Source organism: Athene noctua, chromosome 19, assembly GCF_965140245.1.
Source record: "Athene noctua chromosome 19, bAthNoc1.hap1.1, whole genome shotgun sequence".
NCBI classification, from domain to species: domain Eukaryota; kingdom Metazoa; phylum Chordata; class Aves; order Strigiformes; family Strigidae; genus Athene; species Athene noctua.
In genome coordinates, this window is record NC_134055.1 from 5,590,621 (window position 1) to 5,612,020 (window position 21,400).

A 21,400-nucleotide genomic window follows, 5' to 3' on the forward strand; every position below is an offset into this window, starting at 1 on the left:
CACAGATGGCCAGGGTCATGCACAGACAGGCAACACTCATGATCAGGGGCTGCAGCCATTTGGGGACACACGTGGCCAGGGGACAAGTATGACGGAGGTCATGTGCGGTGAGGTGACGCAGACCTCTTGGGTACACACATGGCCAGGGGGGTATGTCCTTTGGGGACACACAGCTGGGGGATCCATCCCTCTAGGGGACACATCCCCCTGGGGGGGGTCACAGACAGGCAGGGGACGTGTGCTCCCACAGGACATGTCCCTGCAGGCTGGGGGACACATCTGTTTTTGCGGGGACACACACTGCTAAGGGACATGTCCCTCAGGGGAGCATATATGACCAGGGGACACAGCGCTCTGGAGTCACCCACCCCAGGGGGACACAGGCACCCTGCATCCACATGTTCCCCCTGTGTGGGGTGACCCCCTGCACCCACATGTTCCTCCCACCCACAACCCCAAGCCCCATCCCCATGGGGCTGCTGCCCTGCCACATTCAGAGCCCCCGTCCAGCAACTGGGAACCAGTTTGCAATGGATGGCTTCCAGTTTGGGGTCCCCCCACCTGTGGGGAGGGACCATTCTGGTGACCACAGGGGTAAAGGCAGGAGGATGGGAAGCATGTGGGGGGACATCTCAAGTGGGTTTGGGGGGCCCCCCACAAACCCCCCATTCCCAACCCCCTGTGGGCTATGCCAGGCTGGGGGAAGCTGCTTGGGGCTGTGGCCCCCCCGGACATGAAGGGGTTAAGGGGCCCCGTCCAGCTGTGCAGTGCAGATGTGAGATATGCAGATGAGGCAGAGCAGGTTTTATAAGGCGGGTGCAGACCCAGCACCCCACAAAACCGCAGTGCCACCCCCATAGGTAGGTGCCACCTCCTGGGGAGCTGCTCTCCTGCTCTGGGGTGGTGGGATATTGGGGGGACAAAGATGAGGTAGGGGGGACGTTGGGGTCAGGGGGCTATTGGGAGCCTCTGTCCTGTTCTGGGGTGGTGGGATTGGGGGGGCAGGGAGGATTTAGGGGGGACGTTGGGGTCAAGGGGCTCTTGGGGCCCCCTGTCTGGCTCCAGGGTGGTGGGAGTCGGGGAGGACAGGGAGGGAGTAGGGGGGACGTTGGGGTGCAGAGGCGGTGGCCCCGGCGCTGTGGTCCCTAACGGTGCTCTCCCCCGTGCAGGTGCTGCTCTCCACTTGCCCCCCCGGCACGCTGCCCGCCGCCCCGGGCAGGATATCATCGTATACTGTAAGTTCACTATGAGACACTACAGTATAGATGATGTACTCCCCCGGGAGGCACCCGCCGACGGGCCCGGCGCCGGCCTGCGACGTGGGACCGCGGCGTGGGGCGCGGGACACACGCGGGGCTGGGACATGTGGGGCTGGGGGGGGCTATGGGATGGGGAGGCTGGGGGGACTTGGGGAATTTGGAGGTTTGGGCAGCTCCAGGCACAACCAAGGGACCCGCGGCCGGCGGGGAAACCGTTACCATTACTGAATTTAGTAATGGTAAGGGTTCTACCGACGGTCGGGCACGCGGCACGGCACGGCACGGCACCGACGGCACGGCATGACGGCACCGACGGCACCACCACAGCGATGGAGCCCGGGGATCGGGCCCGGGGCAATAAAGAGGGTTCTGGCATCATGGCTCCCACTCTCCTTCCCCCCCGTGTCCCCTGGGGGGGCTTCGGGCCCAGCATCAAGGCTGTATTGGGTGTACTGGGAGTGCTGGAGGGCTCAGGGTGTGCGTTAGCGGTGCAGGGTGGGGTGTAAAGGGGAACAGGGGTGCCTTGGGGTGTGGTGCGGGGGGTGTGGGGAAGGCTTTGGGGTGCAGAGGGCGCTGGAGTGCCTTGGGGTGTATCGCAGGGGGCACTGGGGGGAACTGGGAGGCACTAAGGTGTGTTGGGGGGACTGGAGAGACTTGGGGAGCGTTGGGGTGTGTTGCAGGGGGAGCACTGGGATGAACAAGGTTGCATTGAGGAAGGGAACTGGGAGCACTGGGGCGCACTGGGGAGCACAGAGGAGTGGTCAGGTTCACGGGGCGTGTTGCGGGGGGCACTGAGTGTCCTGGGGTGCACTGGGATGGGCGGGAGAGTGTTGTAGGGAGCACTGGGACACACTGGGGTGTGTTGGGGGGGCACTGGGGCTCACTGAGCTGTGTGGTGGGGGAACTGGGAGTGCTGGGAGATCTGGGCTGTGTGGTGGGGGCACTGGGAGCACTGGGAGCACTGGGGGAACTGGAAGAACTTGGGGCACTGGAAGCACTGAGAGCACTGGGAGCACTGGGGGCACCGGGAGCACTGGGAGAGCTGGGGACACTGGGGACCCTGGGGGCACTGGGAGCACTGGGAGAACTGGGGACACTGGGGACACTGGAAGCACTGAGAACACTGGGAGCGCTGGGAGAACTGGGAGCACTGGGGGCACTGGGAGCACTGGGAGAACTGTGGGAAGTGGGGACACTGCGGGCACTGGGGGCACTGGGAGCACTGGGTTGTAAGGTGGCGGCACTGGAAGCACTGGGGGCACTGGGAACACTGGGAGAACTGGGACCACTGGGGGCACTGGGAGCACTGGGAGCACTGGGGTCACGGGGGGCCCTGGGCCGTGTGTCAGTGTCCGGCAGGGGGCGCTCCCTGGGCCGCGGCCCCGCCCAGCCCCGCCCACCGCCCGCTTCCTCCCCAGAGCCCCCTGCAGCGGGGAGCGGCGCGCTGGCTCCGCCCGCCTCCTCTCTATGCTCTCTCGCGTTGTGCCAATGGGGGCGGGCGCCGGGGCGCTCCCGCCCTGCCCCGCGGCGGGGCAGCATGGCGGCGGCCGTGCGGGCGGTGCGCTGGGCCGCGAGGGCCGCCGCGACGGGGCCGCTTCTCCTGGACCCAGGTGGGGTGGGCGCGGCCGGGGCCGGGAGGCGGCGGGCGCCTTTCTGAGGCGAACGTGACGGCGGGGCCGGTGCAGAGCGGGGGGCGGGAGGCCGCTGCCCCGGGGCTGGCCTAGAGGCGTTGGGTGAGGGGGGAGCGCTTCCCCGCGCCGCAGCGTGGGGAGGAAGGGGGCGACACGATTTTGGGACGTTTTCGGTACCCGCTGGTTTTCGGTACCCGCAGTGTTTGGTGCTGCTCGTCTCCCCGCCCGTCTCCCGGAGGGCTGCGCCCCGCGGGCTGCCGTGCTCCCTGCCCGCGGGAGCGGGAGCAGCTCTGCGCTGGGCAGCATCCTGGGCATCCCTGCCGAGAAGCCGAGTGACGCGCTGGGCCGGCACCCGCCACCTGTTGCCACCAGCAAAAGTGAGTGGTACCAGCTGCTGCCTGGTCCTAGCACTGAGGTGGATCATCCTGATCCACTGTGGGGTTTTAGCGGCGTTCAAACTCCTTCTTTCCTCTGGTAGAAGAACAAGACCGCCTGTTACGGAATCAGCCCGACCAGCCCCAGAACCCCAAGGTTTTAAGAATTGCCATCATCGGAGCACCCAACGCTGGGAAGTCCACACTCTCTAATCGGCTCTTGGGCAGAAAGGTAAAACTGGAGTGGAGCAACAAGTTCAAGCTGTTAAATTGCGTTTTGATGTATTCTGACTGTGTAACATATTTAATTTCTCACAGGTTTTCCCGGTTTCTAAGAAAGTGCACACAACCAGATACAAAGCCCAGGGTGTTGTCACAGATGAGGACACGCAGCTGGTGAGCTTTCAGGCTTGCTCCTGCCTGGGGCAGTGAGGAGCATTAGCCGGAACGTGGTGGGGTTTCCCATTTGTATCCATAGGGTCACTTCTGATTGCACAAATAGAAGTTTTAGCTTAGCCACTAACTGCAGGCAAACTTACAAGATTTGCCTTTCCTTTTTCTAGATCATTTTGGACACACCTGGACTCACTAATCAATTTAAAGCCAAAAGGTATTACCGCTGCTGGGGGGAGAGCTGGGAGGGGTCCTGTCTGTCAAAGTTTGATAAAACCAGAGTGATTTCCACTGTGCATAGTTTATAAAGTAGGATTGACAAGAATGTATGTTTTTAGATTTATTTTGGCATATGAGTTTTTTACCGTTGCAGTTTCAGTAGCACACAGAGCCCGTGGCATCCCTTGAGCCATGGTATGTTTGTCTCTGTGTATGTGCCTGTAATGAGGGATGCTACAGCCTCTAAGGCAGCTGTATGTTAGGATGGTGGGAAACACTGTTTTTCCTCAGATTTGAGGGGGAAGGAAGATGTTTGTGATCAAGTGTGACTGGCTTACTCATTTGCATTTGTCTTTCAGACATAAATTAGATGAAGCCATGCTGACAGACCCATGGGACAGCGTGAAACATGCAGATTTAGGTGGGTACTCAACTCCTCTTGGATCAAGCCAAACCCTTTATGTGCTGCAGAAGTTTACAGCCCTGTAACTGTGGTATCTGAATGTTTACTGGACAGCAAAGGCAGCCCTTGGAGGGAAGGGTGGTGGAGAAAATGTAAATATCGAGCTGAGAAGAGGTTAAGAATTGTCTGGTTCTGAGGGGAGGTGGCTTGGTTTAATAATTAGGCTTGGATGTTAAGTTTTAGCATGTGTGATGTCATTAGGATGAGAGGTGTAAACTATTGTTGTATCAGTTAAAATGCTCCTTTTTGGTTCCATCGGTGTGCTCTCCTGCAGAAGAGAAAGAAGTAGCATCAGGAGAGAAGTGACCATAGACTGTAGAGAAGCTGAAAATTAACATTTTGGAAAATGATGAACCTACATATTTCCTTCACTGTTTTCTGGCAGTTCTGGTTTTGGTGGACGTGTCAGATCACTGGACGCGGAACTCTTTGAGCAGGGAGGTGCTGAAGTGTCTTTCGCAGTTTCCCCAGATCCCCAGCATCCTGGTTTTGAACAAGGTAAATCAGTCTGAGAAGAGGAGCTGGCACCACGGTGGGGTTGGCCAGCTAAAATCTCAGCAGAGCTGACAGAAAGTGTTGCTGTCAAGTTGACAGTGTTTGGACAAACTGTGCTGGGACTGTTGACACGCCCTGGTCAGAAAACTGTCTGGTGCTGCTGTTGTAGAAGCCTTGTCCTGCAGCAGCTGCCTCCCCTGGGTGGTTTCTTCTGGCTCCTTCAGATCCAGGGCCCAGCTACCAACCTCATTTAGAACAAATTCCTGACCCCTCTTTCTCTCACTTCAGGTGGATCTGCTAAAAAAGAAGTTTATCCTGCTGGAACTAGTAACTGAGCTAACGGAGGGAATTGTAAATGGAAAGAAACTGGAAGTGAGATATGCATTAAAAGATAATTCAAGTTCTTCAGCAAAGTCTCCTCTTCAAATCACTCAGGCTTCTCCACCTGAGAATAGGGACCCCAAGTCTCACTGTCTGCAGGAAACAGATGGAGCCCAAAAAGGCTCTAGCAAGGACAACAGCAGTAATATGAGGGCTTCTGAGTCCAGTCTTGTCACAGAAGAAGCACAAGGGCCAGAGCTCTACGAACCCAGAGATCTAAAAAATATGAAAGGCTGGCCGTGCTTCCAGGAGATCTTCATGCTGTCAGCTCTCCATGGGGAGGAGGTGGATGTGCTTAAGGTAACTGCAGTCTGAACTTCTGTTACGCTTTGAGACCAGGGTGCTCTTACTCTGTGGGACTCTGGTACTTGATACTGAATTTCATCTCCTGTGAAGAAGTAGCAGAGCTGCTGTTGACATGGGATGTGGGGGAAGTGTTGTCTGTCAACGTGGAGCACGTCTATACTGTATCTCTGGAGTTTTCTGTACAGAACTCTCATTTGGGGCTCTCCAAACAGCAGCTTGGTCATAATAATGAAACCACCCAGCGCATTGTCTTTCAGCTACAAGGGCTAGTGTGGGGTTTTGTAGCTCATACAAACAGCTCTAGGGTGGTGTGACCCTTTGGCAGGGTTTGAGTTTTAGAAACTTCCCTTTCTCCTTTCCCTGCTAAAGATGCTGAACTACTGATGCCTGACTGGCAGCAGCGTCCTCGTAGTGACTCAGTGCAAGGTGAGCACAGAGGTTGGTGGCATGAGGCAGCTGATGGGTGTGTGCTTTGTGCTGACAGCGGTACCTCTTGATGCGAGCCAAGCCAGGCCCTTGGGAGTTTCACAGTGGGGTCTTGACCAGCCAGTCACCTCAGGAGATCTGTAATAATATCATCAGGGAGAAGATACTGGAGTACCTGCCACTGGAAGTGCCCTACGGCGTGATTCAGGTGGGAAGCATGCACAAACAGACTTGCCTTTGAGGTATTTTATTGGAAATACCAGGTTATGTGATGAGAATCCCTTTGTTTGAATCTGTGAAATCTGCCAGACCCTTTACAGGCCCCGTGGGGTGACTTGGGACTTGCACATCAGGTGCTGTGAGATGTTTTTTCTGTTTGAAGGGAGGGGGCCACCCTTGTGTGCTTGTGTCGGGGAGCTGAGCTGGCGTCTCTTGAGGGAGTGGTGGTTGTTGCTCCCGAGGCTCTTTGCAGAACTGCTGAGTTTGTTTTTGCTGTTGCAGGTGACAGAGATGTGGGAGAAAGGACCAAGTGGGGAGCTTCTCATCATGCAGAACCTCCTGGTCCCAAGGAAGTCTCATATGGTGAGTAAAAGCGGAGAGATGGGCTGCTGGGGAGTGTGAAAGGGCGTTCCCCAAGTCAGCTGTGTGCATCCTTGCTGTGATCTGCTCAGCTCCAGGGCTCCTGGGAAGAGCTGGCTGCCCCCGACAGCCACAGGCTGTTCAGTAACAGCTTACACCTTTCTGATGTTGCCTGTGGCTTGATTTTGGGGGTTTACTTGAGTGTGTCCAGAGAAGGGCAACGGAGCTGGTGCAGGGTCTGGAGCACAGGTCTGCTGGGGAGCGGCTGGGGGAACTGGGGGGGTTCAGTCTGGAGAAGAGGAGGCTGAGGGGAGACCTCCTGGCCCTCTGCAACTCCCCGACAGGAGGGTGCAGACAGGGGGGACTAGTCTCTTGAGCCAAGGAACAAGTGACAGACCAAGAAGGAATGGCCTCAAGCTGCCCAGGGCAGGGTCAGGCTGGCTCTGAGGAAGGATTTCTGTGCAGAAGGGGCTGTTGGGCGTTGGAATGGGCTGCCCAGGGCAGGGGGGAGTCCCCGGGATCCCTGGAGGGGTTGAAGAGTCGGGCTGAGCCAGCGCTGAGGGGTCTGGGGGAGTTGGGAACGGTCAGGGCGAGGGTCATGGTGGGGCTGGAGGAGCTGCAAGGGCTTTTCCAACAGAGATGATTTTGTGACTTTCTAACTGCTATATCCCTTTTAATTGCTTCTGTGGCTTCACTGCTGTTTTCTTGGGTGATTCCTCCCTGCAGTTAAGTGATGTAAGGTTGAGTGCGATGATCTTCTCTCTGGGTTTTAATGCAGATGATGCTGATTGGAAGAGGAGGTATGGTTATCAGCAGGATTGCTCAGGAGGCCGGCCAGGACCTGATGAACATTTTCTTGTGTGATGTCCGCTTGAAGCTCATGGTGAAGGTGAAGAGTTGAGCTCTTTGCATGTGTTTTAACAGCCCTTGAACTCTGGTCATGCGGAGAAATGGGTTCTGTTTTGCCCTGCGGGTATCTTGGTACCTTTGCTCAATACAAAAAAAAGAGGATGATGGAATTGCTATAGTGGCTGAAGTAGAATATATTATTCTTTGGGGGAATTGCCCAAACTGAAATAAAATCTTCAGATCTCCTACGACACCTTGTCTTGTGGAAGCTGGGGACAGACCCTGGAGAACCAGCTGCACGTGAGATTCTAGTCCTGTGTTTACAGAGCTGTCATCCACGTCTTTTGGGTGACGTTCCGCATCCTTCCTGTCAAGTGTTTGTGCCTGGAAGTTCAGGAGCATCTCCTGTCTTTTAGCAGCGAAGGGTTGCAGTGAAGGATGATCATCACACCTTTATCATCTCCCCTGAAGGCTGAATGACTCCAGCAGTGGTCATGCAGGAGGAAGAAGCTTACCCCAGCCCACGCGGTGGTCTTGTGTCGGCTTCGCTCTCTGCCCTGTTGAAGTTCATGGGTGTGAGTGTATGACTGCAGGGGGTCAGTATTGCCCAGACAGCCTGAGGGGGGGTTTGCAGGCTGACAGAAACACTCTCTAATGACTGGGTGTGACAGAGGGAGCTCTCTGTAGATCCTAAAAGCCAGTGGTTTCTGACTCCTGTATGGGAGCCCTTCCCACAGGCATGCGTGCACCATCCTCTTAGATGACTGCCAGCTGTTGCTTTTATTTTGACCTCTTCTGTGTGGTAGTTCGTAAAAATGCTTGCTCCTTCTCTTTTCCCTGTCATCCTTTCCTCCAGCTTCCGAAGCAGTTCACTGTTCCTGGTGTGTGTTGCCCTCTCCAGAGGGTCCCAGACTCATCTGAGTACATTCTTGGAGAAGGGAGAAATGGAACCGTGATCTGTTCTCAGTGTGTTGACAGGAGCTGCTTCCCTGACCGCTGGGGAGAGGAGCAGGGAGGTCAGAAAGCGGCTCACTGGGCTTGCGGGTATTAATGATAAAGGGAAACAGAGCGGGGAATAGGTGTCTTTCTGCCTCTACGCGTCTTGTTTCTGGTGCCCAGTGGGGTCCTGCCTATCCACCCCTCTGGATGTTTAGCTAATGAATGAATGTTGTGTGGTTTGATTGAAGATGTTGCTAGCAGCATCTCATAGATGCTTCCTTCTTCAGAATGGCTTGTTTGTCACTCAAAACCACAGCGGACTCCCTTTCTTAGGAATTTGAACAGTATATTGCATCAAAGTTACTTCAGAGTTAGTACTCCTTGCACCAAGGTCACAGATACAAACATAGAGGCTGTCGCAGCTAAAGAAAAGCCCAGAGTGGGAGCAACAGCGGGTTCTGCAGCTCGGGTTTGATGGGGGGTCGGGGACAGGGAGCAGGTGGCAAAGGTCAGGGCTCGGAGCCTGGAGGAGCAGGGCTGGGTGGGGGCTGGGGCACCCTGTGCCGCTCTGCGGAGCCCTTGGCCTGGAGGGTGGTGGAGCCTGGCCCCACACTTGTGTGCCTGGGCCCCTGCCCCTCTGCACATGGACCTGGCGCTTGGGAGGTTGAGTTTCATCTCTGCACGTGGCTGTGCTCAGGCGGTTGGAGCACTGGGTGGCTTCCTGCCAGAAACGCGGGTGGATTCCCGTGTGCTGCTGTAAACGAACATCGCCAAGCGAGGAGGCTCCAGTGAAGAGATCTGCTGGGGGCTCTGCTTCTGCCTGGACCCCAAACCTCTTGAGTAAATCCTGTGCCTGCCTTCCCTCTCTGGTGCAACGGCAAGGAGATGCTTTACCAGGATTTTTACAAGGATTCTATCATCAGGAATGTGAGAGCCTCTGAATTCCAGCTTGAGAAGCCTCCATGGGGCAACATGCCGTGCTTCCCCCCGAGCAGGGGACGCTGCGGCCCCTTCAGTGCTGCTATCTGACTTTTGTATTTTCCTTGCAATAAAGTGAAGTCCCCGCACCAAGTGATTGTTCTCATCTCCTTTCTTCTTCCCCGTCAGCCAGACCTCGCAGCTGCCACCTTCCATCCGTTTTATTCCAGCTAAAACCAGGACACTTGTATGTCTTTCCTCCTTTCTTCCCAGCTGAGCTTAGATCCCGTTTCCTGAGCTGTGGCTTCTAAAGTTTACACCTTGCAGGGGGAGAAAGCCAGGTGCGTGTGGTTTGGGGGGCTGGAGGTGTTTCATCAGGTGGGGTGCCAGGAGGAGGCTGTGTCCCTTGCGTGGCCAGGGCATGTGGAGGTCAAGGTCGGGCCGTGCTGCTGCAAAGCCTCACAGGCAGGAGAGAGGATGGAGCCGAGCGCCCAGAGCGCTGGCTGGTCCTGGAGGTGTTGGAAATGCTCCAGACTGCGAAGGGGCGATGTCTCTCGACTTGCTGACCTGCAGCTTGTTAATGAGGTTGGGTAATTAGGTTAATTAGCCCCTTGCAAGCCAGTCGCAGCGTTGGAAACTGCCGCTTCCCTCCAGCGGGGAGGCGCTTTAACTGACTTCAGGAAGGCGGGGAGCGGGGGGGAGGTGTCCGTCGAGCCTTCCTGTGCGCCGCAGCCGGGCTGGGGCGGTGCTGTGGGGCCGGGACGCGCTCCCCCCGCTCCCCGCCCCGCCGGTGCTCGGCGCTGTCGCTGCTCCCGGCCGCCGCCAGGGGGCGTGGCGGCGCCCCGGCCCCTCCCCGGGGCAGCGGCGCATGCGCGGGGCGGGGCCTCCGGCGGGGCCTGTGGCGGGCAGCGCGCGTGCGCGGGAGCGGCTGGCGCAGCCACCACGGCGAGAGCGGGCGGCGGCGGCGAGCGGCGGGGCCGGCACGGGCACAGCGGCGGCGGCGCCATGAGGCCCGGGCAGGGGCACCGAGAGTAAGTGCGGGCGGGCGGGGCGGTGGCCGTCGCCTCACGTGGGCGGCGGGACCGGCGCGGCCCACCCCCACCCCCCTCCTCATTGTCCTTCCCGGGTGTCCCCTCCCCCCACCCTCGGAGGCGGCGTGAGGTGTCCCCACTGTCGCGACCTTCCCCCCCCTGTCGCGACAGCGCTGCCGGCCGCTCCCGGGAAACGGCTGAGGGACGGGACGCGGCGACGGCGTCCCGGGAGCGGCCCCGGCCCCCTCCCCCCCCCCCCCGGGGGCCTCTTCCCCTCAGTCCGGAGCTCCCCGGGTCGTCCTTGTGCGGGGTGGGGGGAGCAGGCAGCCCGCCCAGGCCCCTCCTGCAGCGCCGGCGTCTGGGGCTTTAACTGCCCTTCCCTCGGTATCAAACAGACGGCGGGAATCGCGATAACACGTCAGGTGTCGCGACAGAGAAGTGCCTTCCGGAGAAAAGGGGGGATTGCGGTTCCGATGTGTGCAAATCCTTTGTGTAATTCTTTCCCGAGAAAAGTGTCTCTTTGCAAGAGGTATCGCTAATCAATTATTCGTCGTTTTTATTTCCCACCAACCATTTTTCAAGCGTCTTAACCCAAGCGTGAAGAAAACTGCAGAGCGTCACTTATCTGTTTTCAGTCCACTTGTGCAAGCAAAGTACTTAAATGCTCTTGGTTGTGCAGCGTGTGATCTTCCCAGAGCAGCACCTGCGAGGGCTTACGAGATGTGTTTTATCCTCCTCTTGGTATTGCCTCTAATTGCTAGGTACAAGTTTTAGGATAAATTGCAGATGCAGGTTAGTTAGTTCAGCAATAATTCATTGTACTCACTTTTTGCTATAGCCCTTCATTTTTCTTTCTTCAATCACACCTAACATCTCAAGAAAACGTAAGTTTATGCGGAAAACTTTTTGACACAAGACTTTTACCTCTTTATGACACAAACCCGGTTCTTTGTTGCAGGAGAGCATGCTCTCAGTAGATGAGGTTGGGCTCCTGAGTGATGTCATTTGTGCTGGAGCAACGGTGATGACTTTGTGATTGAATAAATCCTACTGGACGTGTCAGGCTTCGTGATTTTGTGTGTGTGTGCGCTGTAGAAACTTCGTCTGATTCAGCAGCCGACTGAGAAAATTCTGTGATCGGTGCTACGTAGGCAGTAAGGGAATAGAGTGATGATAGTCGCTTTTTCCTTTCGGCACGTGCATTTCTGATCAGGTCTTTTTCCACCTAAAGAATTTGAACTTGTTAGAGTTCATTCATTTAAGTAAATGCCTAAAGAGGTGGAGAAGGATGCTGTTGAAGCGCATAACAGATATTGGAGGTGGAGAGAGCAGGCTCTCACAGCTAGCAGCCTGGGGAGTGGAGTGAAGGGTGCAGGGAGAGCATTCAGGTGGGTCTGGTGTCCTGTAAAGCCAGTCCAGGGTGGGGGGAAAGCAGTGACAGCAGAAAGCAAATAGTGGCAAATTAACTGACCAGTAATTTTTTAGTAGAGGAAGGTTTGGATCAAAAGCAAGTAAGCGTCAGAACAAGCAGAGGGGAAGATTTGCAATAAATACAGGATCTAAGCTTTCAGGGGAAAACGCTTCCACAAAAGAAGAGCTATTTATTTTTTAAATTATATTTACACTGTGCAGTTGGGTGGAATTTCTGAGGTGAAGAAATCAGAGATTGACCCTTTTCAGTGGGAGTCACAGGTCGAGCTGGAGCTAGAAGTTGGGCTGATGAATAGGCTGTAATTTACAAGCATCACTTCAAATATTTTCAATATTTTTCAGCTATTTTAAGAAGCCATATTGAGTTCAAGCCCAACCAGCCTGGTAGTCTAGAGAGAGGAAGGATGCGTGTGGCTGGAACAAGAATTAAACAAAAATAGATAAATCTGACATAATGGATGACAAGGGAAAGATGATTGCTGAAAGATGCTGGCATGCTCTCTGTTCCTTCATGCTTGGCGTATATTTTGTTGTGTTACATGGCTTTTGAAGTGTAAAAAAAGAAAAAAGAAAAAAATCTCATTTTGTGCTGAGATAAAAGAAAAGGCAGGTGCTTAAATTCTGTTAAGGATCAGCTTTGATACTGACATTAAGTAGTGACCTTACTTGCAGTTACCCCTCTGTCATTTTGTGAATTTCTTAACCAAATAAATAATGCACTTAACACCAAGTAAATACCATTTAATAAGATGGTATTTTTGATCCCTTTTCACTTTACATTGCAAACAGTTTCACACTTTTTCTGCTTGAGCACAGCCTGGGGTGCTATTTCTGTTAATAACATTAAAAAATATGTTGGAGAATGTCCACATAGTATTGTTTTTTCTCCAAATGTAAAATTAAGAAACCCTTATGTTCTCTGTAACTTGCATATTTTGCCTTCGTTTTAAGGCTTACTTGTTTCAACTTGTCCTCTGATAGATAAGCTTTTATATCTACGTTTGCTTCTGGGAACTGTTACCAGATCAAGAGGTGAAGTAAGGGTTCTGTCAAGGACTGAAGTGTGTATTTCCCAGAAACACAGACTGCTGTACAGCGTACAGGAGCCTTTGCTTGTATCCTCACCTGCACTCGCTGAAATGCCTGGGCGTGGGATGGAAACTTTTATAGGTGTTTCCTCTCCAGTGCAATACTTTTTCCACCTTGGTTTGTCCATTCATCTTTGTTCTCCTTGACCTCGACTCGTTACTGGCCGGCACGTGGAGATGGGGAGAGGAGGAGGTAAAGGTGGTTGCCCTGACTGCCCCCACCCCAAAGCCTCCATCGCTGAAACATTTTGTATCCCGTATATTGCTGGCGTGCTCGTCTTCAGCGAGGTGATAGTGAGAGGGGCTACTGATTTATGAAGATGGGAGATGAAGTAATGTCCATTCTGTGTTCCTCTAAAGCTTGGTAACTTTCAGGATTCTGGGATTTATGGAATTATTAAATACACCACTGAGAACATAGTCACAGCCTGACTTGCTTGATTTATTTAACAGATGATCCGGAACTTTTAAATAATTGCTTTAAGAACATGTAGTTCACTGAAACACTACACTCAACAACTGAGTAACAGGTCACTCCGTTGCATTGTAGACTGTAACCGGGGCCTGATGGCTCCTCTAAGGCTGCGGGCTAAAATGCTCCTGAAAATGAGTAAAGGTTTCACAGTTTTCTGCATCTGTAATAGAGTGTGTCACCCCACTGCTTTCAATTTTCAGCACTTTAAACGTTTTCAAACTGGGAAGTTAAGTGAATAATTTAAATTTTTATTCCTTGTGTGGTATGCCATATTCCCATTTTCCCATTGTATTTTGTGACTTGTATTAAAGTCTTAGCCATAATGGTCTTTGAGCAATTTTTCTTATAATTGCAGATCGTTAGTTTGAATATGAATGCTAAAATGAGTTTGTCACACTGTGCATCTTTTTTCTTTCTAAAAAAAATTGCTTTCCAAATAGTGATTCAGCTGCTGAGGAACAGAGCTCCTGGATAGGCATTCTGCTGACTAGCATCCAGAAAAGTTGGTTTTAACTTTGCCCAAAGATATTTTTCCAACGGGTTGTATTCCTCCAAAGCTAAGCTTACTATCCGAAATAGGCGTAGTCTGGCCTCAGCCTTGCCTACACCTGGAGCTGACAGACACTGATGTGTTCATAGGCAGCTGGTTTCCATGTTTTTAGTAATTTGATTTAAATGGGCACTTAAAAAAACAGCGACGACTGTGGCCCATGGCTGGTCCAGCTTTGTAGACCCCATACACCCCTAAATTCGGTACATTCTGTCTGGGTGTCTCTTCATGCTTCCCTGCTCGTTTTGTATTTGGTATGTTGTTACTATAATTATTCTCCCGTTGTGCTCAGGAATTCTGCATAGTTTATGTATTCCCATTGCTTAACTTGTTTATACTGTGTTTGAAGATTAGTCCAGGTTTCCAGAGTTCGTGAAGCAAACGCTGATATTTCATTACTAGAATAATTTCATAAGACTGTAGTTTGACTGCAGTCTGGCTTTGATACGGAATAGTGGGGGTGTGGTACTGGGGGTTCTCTGGAATGAAAACCAGCAGAGATTTTTCATACAAGTTTTCACGTCCCGTGCAGCGCTTCTGGTCTGCTGCACGGTGTTGTGCTTGGAATGCGTGGAGCAGTTGAGTTGAACGTCTGAGTTATTGATGTATTTAGAGATAACTGAACTGCTCCAGGCTTTTAAATAGATGCAGTGATCGGTATACTATAGGGAAATGTGATAGAAAACAGGTTTTCTGTAAACACAGCGCATCTGAGACAAACCTTTAAGTAAAATTCTGTTGAATTAGGTGACAGATCCTGCCTCCAGTGGGAGCGGGCTCTGTAGCATCTTTGGGGTGCAGTGAGCAAGAAGGTTTTTTTAATCTCTTACGATGTCTGTAGTAATGCGATGCAGAAAAGGTGAACCATGAAAGTGAAGCTATTTTTAGAATTAAAAAAAAAAAAAAAAGTCAAAAAACGATCTACCAAGTGATACGTTGCTGACGTCTGTAGCGCAGCCAACCCAATTAAGGTGCCGTATATTGTTTCCAGCAGGATTCTGATTGTTTCTAATTTGGGAACCACGTGAGAGCAAGTGGAAATAGGTGAAACGACGACGTGCTTTGCTATTGAGAGTGGATCTAGCATCCAGTTGTTTTCTGTAGTGTAGCTTCTCGTACTTGGGCAGTCTCCCCGTGCTGTGCTTCGCAGCTAAGATGGTAGCCACGTGCAGCCTTCCCAGGTGATTTCTTCCTTGGTGGTGGGTGTGGGGTTCCCAGCAGAGGAAAATTATTTGCTGCTATAGGGAGAGCACAGGGCAGCAGGAGAGAAAAAAAAAAAAAAAAAATCATGCATGTTTTTACTTGGTAAAAATATTGCATATGTCAGTGTTTGGTGATGTAGATTTTTTTTGTTGGGTTTTTTTTTTCATTTCCTCACCCCAGTGTATCCTTTGCTGTATCCTGCTATCCCTCTTCTTGCCTTCACGTTGTTAAACTTCAAGCATGCATTTTAGAGGGCTTGCGTATCGCAGTCCTGCCCTTTCCTGTGGCTGTTGCCTTGCCACTCATTTTGTTCCTCTCTGTAGGCAGTTTCTGCACGCAGAACGCTTTGAAAAATGTCGTACGCTTACTGTCTTGAGCCCGTACCACGTGTATATATATAGTTTAAATTCTGTTGGTTGGGAATAGCATTGTATGAGCCTTTTTCAAAAAAATTACATAGATGCTCCCACTCTCCAAAGTAAACTTCCTCCTCTGCTAATCTTTTTTTAAATCTGGAATGGAAAAAGCATACATTTTTAACATCTGGAAAGGGGAGCTCTTCATGCCTACTTTATTATTCCTCTATCCAGCATTGCTCTTGATTCATCCTTCTATTCTCTCATCGTTTTTTCTTAATTTTTTGTCTTCTAAGATAGAGGAATGTTGTGTGCTTTGGCTTCATTGGGGACAGGGAAAGTTAGGTAATTGCTTGCCCTTCTCTTCCAGTTCATCAGTCTATTCTGGTTCTGGGTTGTGGATTATTTTTTTTTTTTTTCTTCAGTTACAGAAAAGCCCTCGGCTCTTGCCTGGAGTGGGTAATGTGTTCCCAGAGCTGGTAATTCATGCATCTTGTGACTTTAAATTGTTCACAACTATGCTGAGCATTTGTGAATGAGTGTGAAGGAAAATCAGTATGTGAAAAGGCCAGAGCGGGCAAAGGAAAACAGCTCTTCCAGCTCCTTTTTTATGGTCACACCATTGCCTGATTTTTAGTTTTCCTGTCTGTGAACTCCTCAGTGTTTAAATTTAGAAATGGCTTGTTTTGGAACAAGTTGCTTTTAAGATCGTTTCCAGAAGATTTGTGTGTAATTTAATCCCATTCAGGTTTGCTGTTCTGATCTGTGTTTAGCTTGTTCTGTGAGACTTCAGGTTGCTCTTTCTCCCTATACCTCTCCCAGTATTTTCTAGAAATTTGGGTTTTTTTCCAGGCAAAACTGCAACAGCATTTATGAAGCCTTTTATATCCCCTGTTTCTGTTCGTTGACAAGGTGGTATTTTTAGAATTGCATTTTGTTAAAATAGCCTGAATGTTTAAAAAATGTAACTTCAATTTCTGTGAAGGATCTCATCGGTGATTATTATTTAAATACTCTAGAAACGGAATGCATGTACTTTAAATATATTATTTGGGCTAATTTATAATCTGATGTATATTATCTCGTAGTTACTCTTCGCTTCCAACACAGCTTAGTTTAATATTTCAGGCCATCTTCTTGCTTACAGATTATCAGTGATTGAAGTTGCCAGTGAAGAACCAAAAAAAGGCTTCTCAAAATGTGACAGTACAACAGAACATTTCAACCACTTAAATTTAAGTTGAGGCAGGAAAGAATTAAGATTTTACGTACTTCCATCTAGCGTGCATGAGGGAAATTGCATCCGTGGTTAAAATCCCAGCCATTCTCCTAGCAGTTCCAGTTGGGCAAGGATCATCTCATCAGTTGGTCTTTGTTGAGCGGTTGCTGCTGATAAACTGTGTAGCATCCCAGGGCTGACAGATTTTAGCTCGAAGTATTTATGTGGCAGTAGCTTTGCGATGTCCATAAAATGGTGACGCACGAGGTTTAAGAAAAATCACCTTTCACCGTGTGGCGTTCATACTCTCCTTTAGTGTGTTCTCCTCTATTTACTTGTCATTCTGTGCTAGACTTTCAGCTGCTTGATTTATGAATTATTGCTATTGAAATAAAATTAAAGTGGCTGTTCAGTTATTTAAGAGCCAATTAAATCTGATTTTATTCTGATGTAACATTTCCATTGAAAGTACATAAAACACAGTCTGTGGAGGAAAGTTAGATCTAAAAATGTTTAGTGTTTATTTTTTATAATCTGTGCTTAAGATGGCTTGACTTGCCAAATAAAATCCATTGCAGTCTCACAGCAGTGAGTTCAGATGTTAAAAGTTACTCTATATTAAAAAAAAAATAAAAGTTTTGGTGTTTTGGCGATCCTATATGAACCCTTAGCTGCAGCTGCTGGTTGGAGAATGTATTCACCCAGTAGAAATGAATTTTTGTTGTTTGCAATGCTTTTGAAGAATATAATTTATTTACTAGCCTTTGGTGACTTTCAGAGGTAGAAACAAGGAGCCTTCTGGGACTCACATTTCTCAAATCATGGGCTGTACCGTCTTGAAGGACCAGTGTATATGTTAGTTGAGTTTCCAGTGTCAGAATGTGCGAATTACTGTGAGGTGCCCTGCTCACAGGGGATGTGCAGGACAAGATGCTTTGAGAAGTGCAGCCCCAGAAGCTCGATGGCTTGTGCAGGATGGACAGAGATGCGTCGTTTGTTGCATGGTGTTGGGGAGCTGAGTTCACTCTTAATGATCTGGTGGGGTGAGGACATGCTGAAAAGGCTACCAGAAAATACCCTGCTGAGCCTTACAGTCCTGAATTGTGTTAGCAATAAATACAGCAAGTGCAGAAGGAGCAGGTACTTTTCATTATGTGTGGCAATTAACATGTATCTCTTGATTGTGGCATTTCTTATTAGGGGAAATGACAATGCCAATCCCAGTTTTATTTTGACAATTTAACACTGTATGTTATATCTTCTGTGGCTGGGAGGATGCTGCCTGAGACTATTTCAATATTAAGGGTCTGGTTTGCCTTATTTTTTATTAAAAATAAATCATATTGATGCGGACATAATTTAATTTCTAACTAGACAAGCCTGCACTAGCTCTAGCCAGCTCTCAGGTTTGTGGCGTCTGTCTCCGACAAGATCGCAGATACGGAGAAAATGATTTATTTTAGTTTCCAACGCTTAGATAAAACTCTGGTTTTGTACAGATGGCACTGAAAGGATAACACACAGCTCAGATAAATTTGTATAAAGCACTGTATATTTGTACCAGAATCCAAATCTTCAGTACATCAGTAATAGTGAGATTTATACTACTATTGTACTAGCCTGGGTTTTTTTTCAGCATATACAATTAATTGCCATGTGTAGAGGTCAGTGGGGTTGGTGTACTCTGCTCTGGCTGCACCATGCATCTTGGTGGGGTGCTTCCAGCTGCCCAGCCTGGTACCGCAAAGAGCTGTTGGGAATTGTCAGGTTGATATTGGAGAATGCTTTGGGGTTTTTGGGTGGAAGACATTCAGAGCAGGAGCGTGAGGGTGCTCAGCTTTTTGGGGAGGGTTGGAGATGGTACAAGTGTGTGTGTGGGGTACCTGCTCCACCTTCAAAGGCTTTTATAAAACGCTTTAGTGGAGCGTGATAAAGACAATTCTGATAGCTGCACTAATTCTAAATAAATGTTTACTAAACAACATTAATGGACTTAAAATGTTTTTAGGAATAGTTATTAGTCCTTCAGTCTCGTATGGTGAAGGAAGTTTTGTCTCAATGGGGGGCTGCCATTTTAATGCTTCCTGGCAGGAGGCCTATTTTGATCATGCAAATTAGGTTGGAAAAAGTAGGCTAAGCCATTAAAAAGTAGAAGAGATCATGAAATTTTAAATTTTTAAGGTGACTGTGTTTCTAATTATTAACATTTTTGTTATCATTGATAACATGCATCACTTTATCTTCCTTAATTCTCACATCCTCATCCCTTAACACTGACAACCTCAATGCCCATTGCTCTTGTATCCGCTGCTCAAAATGGAAGCTGTAGTCTGTTGGATATTTTATTCCCAGCAAGGTGCTTGGAAATATTGCCACGTGGTGTGTTTTGTTGTATAATTAGAAATGCAGATACAGACTTTTTTGTTGCACGGTGGTTAATTTTTTCTGTTCTGTTAACATTAATAGGGACTGAAGGTTAAACTTGCCTTATGTAAACTCTGGGTATTTGCAGGATGCTTATTGGCAGGAGGATTAATTCTGGCAGTGAGAAAGGGGCACATGTGCACATGGGTGAGGATCAGAGCCAGCACCCAGAAGACTGGATCTCCAGTGAGAAGCCACTCGAGTTTTCACTAGGGTGATCTCTTTATGGGGCTCCACCTTCCCCGCCAGTTTCTGGCCAGGAGGACAAGCTGCTCGCCAGCAGAGTGCCACTGCACTGGTGGAACACAGGGTCCTGCTGGGGACGTGAGGAAGAGCCCCCCGCTACCCCTCCTGGCCAGCACATGGACCCTGTGGCTACCATCCTGAGAAACTCTGCAGCCCGTCCTTCTCATCCCGCTCCTCCAGGCAATGAGCGCGTCAGCAAAATAACTCTTGGTGCCTACTGGCTCGCCAGCTTCATTTGATCCTATTAATTTTTAATAGAAAATTAATATTAAGCTAGCATACTTCTGACATGATTTTGCCTGCACGCAGAAAAAACCCCGGTTTGTGTTTGCTTTGAAGGACAAGAGTGATGGATCCTGCTTGAGCGAGACCCTCGTGGCAGAGCCGGCAGCCGGAGCAGCGCAGGGCTGGGAGCTGGTGGAGGTGGCTTTGTAGGGCTGTCACCTTCAGCACATGCACCAGTAGTGCCCTGTTCTGCTTCAGTGATCACAAATGTTGGTTGGATTTCAAATGTGTATCTCTAAAAGTAGCGCTCTGCGGCAGGGTGTTGTTTGTATGCTGTGCTGCTTGGATAAACTGAGGGGAACTGGGGATTTCCAGCTAAATGTGTGCAACAAGTGTATTGTGTGTCGATAGAGTGCAGAGCTGACCTGACCGGTGTCTAGTGGAAGATGTCAAGAGTTGAATACCAACTTTAGTAAGTATTAAGTGATTTAAGGTTTCTACTGTTGGGGAAAAAAAAATAATAAAAGGCCTATTTTTAATTACCATTTTTACTAGGAGCTAATAAAGGAGGCTTGTGCTGGAGATGGAGGGTTTGCACCCAGCCGCCCAACTGTGGCTTTGCTACAGTTGATGTTCTGCAGCCTCCAAAACAGTAAACTTGAAACAGGAAGGTCTGCTCTGTGAGTTGATGGTATCTTTCTCGTTAAGATAGATTCTGGGAAAGTAAGCCGCATTCCTTAGCTCTTGCAAACCCTTTTAATTGTTTTTTCTCACAACCTTAGCCTGATCTTATCACGTAAGTAATTGTTGCATCACATTTACTTTATTCTTTCTACTGGGAAGTCAGATAATTGCTTTATACTTTTTAATGGGAAGTGTTTAGGAAGCCTGCTACCTCCAAGATGCATGTGAGCAGTTCAGTGACTATTGCAACACTTGCATTTCTCCCAGCTTTTCTGGAGCTCGATGGACAGCGAGTGGGAGAAGGGAGGCACGGGTGGCTGGTACCTTCTCTGGAACCAAGTAGCAGCCATAAAGTTACTTGGTGTTTTAGACTGCCATAAAAGCGAAGCTACCAGCTCTGATGTACCTTGTATTTAGGTATATCTCATCTGCGGGAATATTCAGCCAGATCTTCCTTATGAAGTCGTATTATAGGGTATTAATTATTCATAGTCAGTTTAATTCTTCTTTCTTGCATATTTAATTGTAATAGCATGCTGTATGTCACAGTGATTTCCCAGAAGAACTGTACACCAAAGGAAAACCATTCAGGTATATAGTCTTAAATATGTCCATGCTAATCTTTGTTGTTTAATTTTGGAGCAGAATGGGATATTATCAGATGTTTCTTGCAGAGAAACAATTACGCAAAATCATGATTTCGCTTAATCTTTTCGGCTAAATTCTTCAAGCTCAAATAGCTGGTTTCATTTTTGCTGATGACATTTATGTTGTCTTGCTTATTTTATGAGGAAAAAATGCTTAATGGGAGGGAGGACGTGACTTTTGTTTTCTTCTCTGAAGGGGGGAACCTCTATCAAAGACTTTGGCAGTGCTGATCGATTCCTTCCAGAAGATGAAGGAAAGGAATAAGATTTTTATTGAGTTTTTTTCAGTGATCAGAATAGCAATGCCAAATGCTTGTGTGATTAAGATTTTTTTTAATTTTTTTTTTTTTTAAACAACTGGGATGGGCTCTTAGTGCTTGATGTGAGAAAATATTGGAGGCACTGGAACTGCAGATGCATTCACAATTTGATTTGCGTGACCCTCGTTCTAGAGCTGTTTCATGCTCGTGAGGCTCTTGGTGAAACCAAATCCCTTGTGTTTGGAGAGCAGGATTGTTCTCTGAGATTTACTGTAGGAGTTTAAACTTCTGAAAAATCTGTTTACAATGTGTCTGAACTGGAGGACAGA

The 21,400-nt window shown here is 49.5% G+C and overlaps 2 protein-coding genes across 4 annotated transcripts in view; both read left to right on the forward strand.

Annotated features, from left to right (window-relative positions):
* Window positions 1-2,767: 2,767 nt before the first annotated feature.
* ERAL1 (Era like 12S mitochondrial rRNA chaperone 1) lies at window positions 2,768-9,385 on the forward strand. 2 transcript variants are annotated; one of them, XR_012634863.1, is made up of 12 exons: window positions 2,768-2,869; window positions 3,091-3,267; window positions 3,369-3,496; window positions 3,583-3,660; window positions 3,828-3,874; window positions 4,236-4,297; window positions 4,725-4,837; window positions 5,123-5,515; window positions 6,006-6,155; window positions 6,449-6,529; window positions 7,305-7,675; window positions 7,795-9,385. XR_012634863.1 is itself a non-coding variant. In XM_074923031.1 (11 exons), the coding sequence occupies exons 1-11, from the start codon at window positions 2,797-2,799 to the stop codon at window positions 7,425-7,427; spliced, it is 1,425 nt and encodes a 474-aa protein (XP_074779132.1). In that variant the 5' UTR covers window positions 2,768-2,796; the 3' UTR covers window positions 7,428-9,385. The 2 variants fall into 2 exon arrangements, 1 of the variants encoding a protein (XP_074779132.1); XM_074923031.1 differs by having other exon boundaries at window positions 7,305-9,385.
* Window positions 9,386-10,147: 762 nt separating this feature from the next.
* FAM222B (family with sequence similarity 222 member B) overlaps window positions 10,148-21,400 on the forward strand; it is a 36,160-nt gene continuing 24,907 nt past the window's right edge. For both annotated transcript variants that reach the window (XM_074922844.1, XM_074922849.1), the window contains exon 1: window positions 10,148-10,263. The gene's annotated coding sequence lies outside the window, so the exon portion shown is untranslated. The remainder of the gene's footprint in view (window positions 10,264-21,400) is intronic.

Coding starts and splice junctions, on each gene's coding strand:
- ERAL1 (XM_074923031.1), top strand. CDS start 2,797: ATGGCGGCGGCCGTGCGGGCGGTGCGCTGGGCCGCGAGGGCCGCCGCG. Junction 2,870..3,090: donor GCCGCTTCTCCTGGACCCAG/GTGGGGTGGGCG, acceptor CGGTACCCGCAG/TGTTTGGTGCTGCTCGTCTC. Junction 3,497..3,582: donor ATCGGCTCTTGGGCAGAAAG/GTAAAACTGGAG, acceptor AATTTCTCACAG/GTTTTCCCGGTTTCTAAGAA.